The sequence below is a fragment of the Pseudophryne corroboree genome, chromosome 4 (assembly GCF_028390025.1).
Source record: "Pseudophryne corroboree isolate aPseCor3 chromosome 4, aPseCor3.hap2, whole genome shotgun sequence".
Taxonomy (NCBI): Eukaryota; Metazoa; Chordata; class Amphibia; order Anura; family Myobatrachidae; genus Pseudophryne; species Pseudophryne corroboree.
The window spans coordinates 733,258,426-733,266,652 of NC_086447.1; the positions used below are offsets into that span (position 1 = coordinate 733,258,426).

Consider the following 8,227-nt stretch of genomic DNA (forward strand, 5'->3'; position numbering starts at 1 on the left):
ATTAGGTAAACATGAAGGTCAGAGTCATAAATTATTCCAACACCACGGACAATAAAACAAATATAAATACATGTTCAGATCTGTCCGTGAAGTTGAAATTATGTAGGAGTAGGACATTAAAACAAAATTATTATTTTTTTTACCTTTTACTGTTCACAAAATAAAAAATAAGTCTATTTTAGCTGTATACTGTATTTAACTCTTCAACTAATTAGACTGACCAACTTATAATAAAATTGTCATTTAATGCTTAAAGATTTTTCTTTACAGAAGCTAAAAAAAAAAAAATTTCAACTCAAATGAGCACATCCAAGTCATGGTAGGTCTTCATTTGTCTTTTCTTCACTCTAAAATAAAACAAAACATGAAAAAATATAAAGAATTTCATCTGCTGTACTATAACAGAGCCTGCAAGGGTACACATTCTGTTCTGAACAAGTAAGTTTAATGATGTTCTGATGCAGTTTAGTTATGCTAACCCAGGATGTCCCATGTTCTGAACTTGAACCCAGGTTTGCATATACCTACACCTATTAACGATACTGGGGTACATCAAGAGAGCAGGAGGCCCGTGTGGGTGTCCAGGCCGCCTTCTCTCTAGCCGGCAAAGCAATAGACTCTGGGCACTATGATTTTACTAGGAGACCCAAGCGCTGTCCCAGAGTCTAGTGTGCACGCACAGGTCTCTGGTAAAATGGAGCAGTGGCCATTTTACCAGTGATTTTCCTACTTCGTTTGAGCAAAATGTATGAAAAATGGGCCCAGCTCCATTTTTCTGGTGTTTTATGCAGCGCTGCTGCTGCCAATGCAGGACGCCTAGAGGGTGAGTATTGAAACAATGGGTGCAGGGAGGGTGCGGTGTGGACCCCCCTGAACCCAGACAGGGACACATGTGCAGCCATTATACAGTAGAGCAGGCATGTCCAAACTGCGGCCCTCCAGCTGTTGAGAAACTACACATCCCAGCATGCCCTGACACAGCTTTAGCATTCTCTGACAGCAAAACTGTGTCAAGGTATGCTGGGATATGTAGTTTCACAACAGCTGGAGGGCCGCAGTTTGGACATGCCTGCAGTAGAGGACCGGTATGCGATCCCGGCGGATGGGATGCTGGCGGTAACAATACTGACACCAGAATCCCAATGGTCACGATTCCAACAGGGGTAAGGTAAGTATCCTACCTTACCCCTAACCCTCCCTTACCGCAGACTAACCCTAACCTCCCCACCACCAGCTTCCCGCAGCCTAATCCTAACCCCCAGACCAAGGGTGGCACCTAAACCCAACTCCCTCACAGCCAAATACTAACCCTCCCGGCTATACTTGCCTTCAGAATGGTGACCTGATCAGATACCTCCCAACATGACCCTCTCCAGGAGGGACAGAATGCTCTGCTCCTGGACTTCCCTCTTAATTTATGATCACCATCACCTGTGCTGAAGCACCTCTCTTAGGGCTGTAACACACACTCCGGTTTTTCCCGGATGGCAAAAAGCCGGACAAAGTTTGTCCGGCTTTTTGCCATCCGGGAGAAACCGGCAGTGTCTGTCACACAGGACGGCTTTGAGCCGTGTGTGATGCTGTGCGCATGCGCAGCATCAAACACGGCTTCAGAAAAAACCATTGTGTGTGAAAGCTCCCCTTCACACACATGGTTTACTGGCTCCAAGGACGGCCCGGCGGCCGCCCGGCCGCCGGTCCTTCCAGTGGTGAGACCCGGCTGCAACCCGGCAGCCGGGCCGGGGCCGTGCAGTGTGAAGGGACCCTACCCCTCACACTGTTAACTACAATGCCGGCACGGGAAAAAACCGTCCGGCTTTTTCCCGGCCGGCAACAACCGTGTAGTGTGTTTTAGCCCTTATCCTTTAACCTGTTCAAAACAGGTACTGGCAATCATAAATAAGAGAAAAGTCCAGGAGCAGTCCATTTTGTCTCTCCTGAGAGGATCATGTTGGGAGGCATGTGTCGGGATTCCGGTGTCTGTGTTCTAATGGGTGTCAGGATTCCGGCATCAGTTTTTCGGCTGACGGGATCCCGACAGCCGGGATCTTGAACATATACCTACAGTAGATATGCCAGTGTAACAATACACATTATTATCCACAGCTGCAATTCTATTATCCAAAGACTACATGTGAAAAGTCTCCCCTGAATATACAGCTGACACGCATGACCTGTAACTGACAGGATTCCATAGATTGTTACATGAATGGAATGTGGCAAGCAGCATAAGACAGTAATATATTTACTTGTATCAGCACAAAGCAGAGGCAGCAGCAGTGGTAACAGAGGGAGAGGATACAGCATTCAGCCTTGCAGCCTCAGGACAGATCTAACTTCTTCTGTGTCTCTAACAGCTTGGTGTGCAGCCTCCTCTTCTTCCAGTCCAGATACTTCCTGCGCTGTCTGTTCGCCTGCCAGCCCACAAGCACCCCGGCGGAGAAGGTGAGCAGCAGGGTCAGGTACAAGCTACGCTCAGACACCTCTACCATGATGAGCTCAGCCTGGGACTCCCTCTACCACCGGCTGTCTCCGGCACACAGCGCGGCGTGGGACCCTTCTCTACCAAGGTCGCGGTCGCACCTATTACCACGTTATACAACCGTCTTCTTAGCATGACATACGTACATGGTGTTTACAAGAGCTCAGATTGGTACCAGACAATATATGACACTACTGCTGCGGCGGTGGCGGCCATATTTCCGGAGACAAATCAGTGAGCCAGCTGCGGTGGCCATATTCCTGGAGACGCTTTACCTTTTCTCAGTATATTACTGCTTATAGTTATATAATAATTTGGAGTTCATAATATATGCAAACAATAAAAAAAAGATATTATACATAATTATTATTCCTATACGGATTAATGATATCTGGCAATAACCACTACATACGGACTTTTTTTGTTTCAATGTTCCCTTACTATCCCTCATGAATTACACAATAGGGCTGGCCATCAATGTCATAAAACTATTTTCTCTTACGTCCTAGAGGCATACTTGCCTACACAGAGCCGGTCCTAGGCATTTGGCATGCCTAGGGGCACAATCAGCTTCTGCTGATTAAAATGATACGCAGCATGCCTATATTCTGTGTGTGACTTGTGGCTGTATCTGCATATGAAATGCTACGTTACAGTGTATTCCTGGAAATCACTGTAATGTAGCATTCCATATGCAGATACAGCCACAGTCGCACACAGAGTATAGGCATGTCACATATCATTTTAATCAGCAGAAGCTACTTGTGCGTCCTAGTCACACAGTAATTCAATTAAGACACATTTTCTGCAAAAAAAGGTGCCCGACGTTAGCATAGCTGGCCAGGAGCTGCCAGCTGACTGATGCAGGTATCTCCTGCTGTATAGTGTATTGAGGCAAGATGTTTAAGGACACATCTGTATCATACTTGCCTACCTGACCCTCTCCATGAGGGAGAAAATGCTCTGTTCCTGGACTTTCCTTGTAATGTATGATTGCCGTCACCTGTGGTGAAACACCTTTCTTATCAATGAACTAACTCACCACAGGTGATGGCAATCATACCTTACCACGAAAGTCCAGGAACAGAGCATTTTCTCCCTCATGGAGAGGGTCAGGTAGGCAAGTATGATCTGTATCCAATCAGAGGCAGAGGTCACAGTGTTAGCAGCTGTGGGAGTGCATCGCGCGGATAGGTTGGTTGTGAAATACTGTGCGGAATATGTGTAAGGGGGATTTTATGTGTCGTGTATAAATGCATTATTAATGTGCGGCATATGTGTAAGGGACATTATGTGTATATGGGCATTAATAAAGGTTGGCATAATGTGTAAGGCGCATTATGTTTATAAGGACATTAATAATGTGTGTCATGTGTAAGGGGCATTACTGTGTGGTATTATGTGTATAAAGGCATTACTAATGTGTGGCATTATGTGTATAAGGTGCACTACTGTGTGGTGTAACATATAAAAAGGGCACTTCTGTGTGGTCTAATGTGCATAAAGAGCAATATGGTGTGATGTAATGTGAATAAGGGACACTATTGCATGATATAATGTGAATAAAGTTGCACTACTGTGTGGCGTAATTTGAATTGGTGGTACTATATTGTGGACATGCCCCTTCCTAGCAAAAACGCCCCTTTTTGGGCTGCACAGCGAATGTTCGCACTGTTCCTATTTAAAATATAGGTGGTAGGAGCACCAAAATGAGAACTGCTATGGTTGAGGGGTGATTGTGCTGGGAAAGGGGTGCAGGGTCAGAGGCAGAACTCGTGGCAATGCTAGGAGGCACCAGCCAAAATCTTGTCTAGGGCAACATATTGGTTAGAGCCTGCTCTGTGCACAGCTATACACCAGGGAAAAGCTTTGTTGCGGAATTAGCATAGTCGCAGACTCAACTGCAGTAAAAGAGGCAATGAAAGTTGCGACTCACATTCTGGCCCTATGAGGAGTAGTATCCCGCCACCCTCAGCAGACCCCGTCTCCATTAGGGCTGCTTCCAGAAATTTCCCGGGCTGGTTTTCCATCCCAATCCGCCCCTGTCTCTAAGTCAGTGGTTTCCAAACTGGGTTGCCTCTAGGCACTTGCGAGGGTGCCCTGGATTCGTGACCCAGGACCAATTTTAATAATTTCTGGTCAATATAACAGGCAAAACCAGTGCTTGTGGCTTCTCAAGTCTTACTGAAGGAGCCCATATAGGAAAACAAACTGGCTAGTTTCAAAGAGCAGAAGGTTCTCTTTCTATAAAAGTGTTTTACCAAGGTCAGTCTCAGAAAACTCCTACTGTATTTCAAATAATTATAACACAAAAGAAAACCAACATGTATCTGTAACCTTGATATAGACCTTACTACACCTTCTAAATCTGAACTTATAATACTTTGAGCTTTTTAGCTCTAGACCTATCATTCGCCATTATGGTGGCCCATTTTAATACCCATGCTGATATCCTATAGCTATATGATATGATCCACAAAGATGTGTATTGTACATTGCCCTCAGTAGTGCAAGTAGAAATATTTTCTTAGTGGTACTGAGTGCCAAAAAATGGACGTGGTCATGTGTTTTGAGGGGATGTGGTCACATGACACTAGTGGGAGTGGCTACATGACACTAGCGGTGTGGCCACACGACACAGCCCCTTTTCTTTGCACTCTGGAGGTAAGGCTAGAAATATATAGTAAAGCTTCCATTATAACAGGAAAATATACTGTAGCCCCAAGGGCAATGGGGCTAATTAGGATGTGGATGGAGTGGCTATCGCTGCTGCTTCCTTGGAAGCAGCAGTGATAGATCTGTATGTTAATGCCTCAGGAAGCGTCGATTACAAATAGACGCCTCCTGCTGCAGTAGCGATCCACCCTGTGTAGAAGGACGCATGCTTCGTATCACTGGACTCACCATTGGGCGGCTTGCTGCACCCATGGGGACACGCAAACCACCGGTCGCAGAGACAAGGAAATCTCAGTCCAATGATGGAGATCCCTAAAAGGCAGTGACAAACCTCCTTTTTCACAAACGGAGGCCATCGCTGCTCCCTACCCGCCCCAAAATGGTGGCAGACTGTCAATCACTAACAGTCTTATGCCAGTCTGAACGGGACCTGTGCATGCGCAAAGTACGAACATCTGTACTTTGCGCATCACAAAGCAGATCCAATGGGATCGGAATGAGGTCCCATAAGTATCGTTTTCTGAGCAACAGAACAAGCGGCAGAGTATTCTTAACATTTGGTAAAGCTTAACATTGGTGCTCCAATCTTGGTTATACATAAAGTTTGTCAAATATATTTATTAGAAAAAAAAAAAAAAGCCAGTTTTACCACAGAATTTCATTGCAATTTGGTCGTGTGAGTTTTTCCATAAGGATTTTTCCTCTGCTCCATGATTTTTTCACATACATTTCACTGTTTATGCTTTAGTATATATTGAAGGAGCATGTTTCAGAAAAAAAATACATGTTTATGGCTATTGTGATGTTTTCAAGGCTAGTGTAATTATCACATGGCCAAAGGAAACAGGAACAGGTGTAACCTTTCACAACCTGATGCTACCAGCTCTGATAGGCCCTACACATTAGGCGATATAACTGAATGATATGAACGTTCTCATTCATTAATGAATGAGAACTCGTTCATATCGTTCATTATGTAGGCACCTACGATGAACGATGCGCGGCCTCGCGCTCGTTCATCGTTGGTGCTGGGTCGCTTATGCATGCAAGGCCATATGGACAATCTCGTCCATATTATCTTGCACTGCTATGGAGCCGGATTGCCCGTGTGCCGTATCGCCGTCAGGCAGCTCGGCGGTGGGTCGTCAAATGTGTAGGGCCTATTACATGTACTGTAGCATAACATTCAGGACACACATACACACATTCCATATGTGTCAGCAGTGCACCTGTATGTAATGTGCATAGAGCGAAAACCAAAGGCGGAGAAAGAAATTATGAGTGCGCTGTCAGCGGCAGCCAGTAAGGGGGAGTCAGCCCCTAAGGAAGTATGCAACAAAAAGATATGTATACTGGCGCCGGCTGTGATACCAATAAGGGACGATATTTTTAAAAAGAATCACAAGTTTTAATAAACATGCACAATTGGTTAAATGAATAAATCAGATGTGGTCACACTATTGATAGGGTATGTTAACCTATTCAGGTCTGATTATGAACTCTCTTCAGTCATCAGTCAGAATGCTGTTCCCCTTAGCAACCGGTTGGAGATCAGTGAATGGAAAGGTGACACAGGATCATTGTGTAACCTAAGCAGTTCATAGTTGATCTGTCTTAAGGGCCATCATGGCTTTATTTTATAGCAAAAGAACAAAGGATTCATGTGTGCCAATACATTTAGCCAATCAAAATACACCATGTATGTCTTGAAAACTGAAACACGTCATTTGTCAAACAATATTATAAATTGCAATTAAAATATATTTATTGCTTTGCGATTATCAGCTTTCCCGGAACATCCTTTCTGGAGGTCAGGACAGGTCGAAATCCTCCTCGGTGTTCAGAACTTTTGGCGATATGCTTGACTGGCCTTGGAATTAGAGATGAGCGCCGGAAATTTTTCGGGTTTTGTGTTTTGGTTTTGGGTTCGGTTCCGCGGCCGTGTTTTGGGTTCGACCGCGTTTTGGCAAAACCTCACCGAATTTTTTTTGTCGGATTCGGGTGTGTTTTGGATTCGGGTTTTTTTTTCAAAAAACCCTAAAAAACAGCTTAAATCATAGAATTTGGGGGTCATTTTGATCCCAAAGTATTATTAACCTCAAAAACCATAATTTCCACTCATTTTCAGTCTATTCTGAATACCTCACACCTCACAATATTATTTTTAGTCCTAAAATTTGCACCGAGGTCGCTGTGTGAGTAAGATAAGCGACCCTAGTGGCCGACACAAACACCGGGCCCATCTAGGAGTGGCACTGCAGTGTCACGCAGGATGTCCCTTCCAAAAAAACCTCCCCAAACAGCACATGACGCAAAGAAAAAAAGAGGCGCAATGAGGTAGCTGACTGTGTGAGTAAGATAAGCGACCCTAGTGGCCGACACAAACACCGGGCCCATCTAGGAGTGGCACTGCAGTGTCACGCAGGATGTCCCTTCCAAAAAACCCTCCCCAAACAGCACATGACGCAAAGAAAAAAAGAGGCGCAATGAGGTAGCTGACTGTGTGAGTAAGATAAGCGACCCTAGTGGCCGACACAAACACCGGGCCCATCTAGGAGTGGCACTGCAGTGTCACGCAGGATGTCCCTTCCAAAGAACCCTCCCCAAACAGCACATGACGCAAAGAAAAAAAGAGGCGCAATGAGGTAGCTGACTGTGTGAGTAAGATAAGCGACCCTAGTGGCCGACACAAACACCGGGCCCATCTAGGAGTGGCACTGCAGTGTCACGCAGGATGTCCCTTCCAAAAAACCCTCCCCAAACAGCACATGACGCAAAGAAAAAAAGAGGCGCAATGAGGTAGCTGACTGTGTGAGTAAGATAAGCGACCCTAGTGGCCGACACAAACACCGGACCCATCTAGGAGTGGCACTGCAGTGTCACGCAGGATGTCCCTTCCAAAAAACCCTCCCCAAACAGCACATGACGCAAAGAAAAAAAGAGGCGCAATGATGTAGCTGACTGTGTGAGTAAGATAAGCGACCCTAGTGGCCGACACAAACACCGGGCCCATCTAGGAGTGGCACTGCAGTGTCACGCAGGATGGCCCTTCCAAAAAACCCTCCCCAA

General features: G+C 45.4%; 1 protein-coding gene across 1 annotated transcript; it reads right to left on the reverse strand.

Annotated features, from left to right (window-relative positions):
• Positions 1 to 225: 225 nt before the first annotated feature.
• Positions 226 to 2,646, reverse strand: MTLN (mitoregulin). The gene is made up of 2 exons (XM_063919787.1): positions 2,250 to 2,646; positions 226 to 347 (listed from the first exon to the last, which is right to left on the reverse strand). Exon 1 carries the CDS (start codon positions 2,490 to 2,492, stop codon positions 2,322 to 2,324), a length of 171 nt encoding a protein of 56 aa, XP_063775857.1. The 5' UTR covers positions 2,493 to 2,646; the 3' UTR covers positions 226 to 347; positions 2,250 to 2,321.
• Positions 2,647 to 8,227: the final 5,581 nt, after the last annotated feature.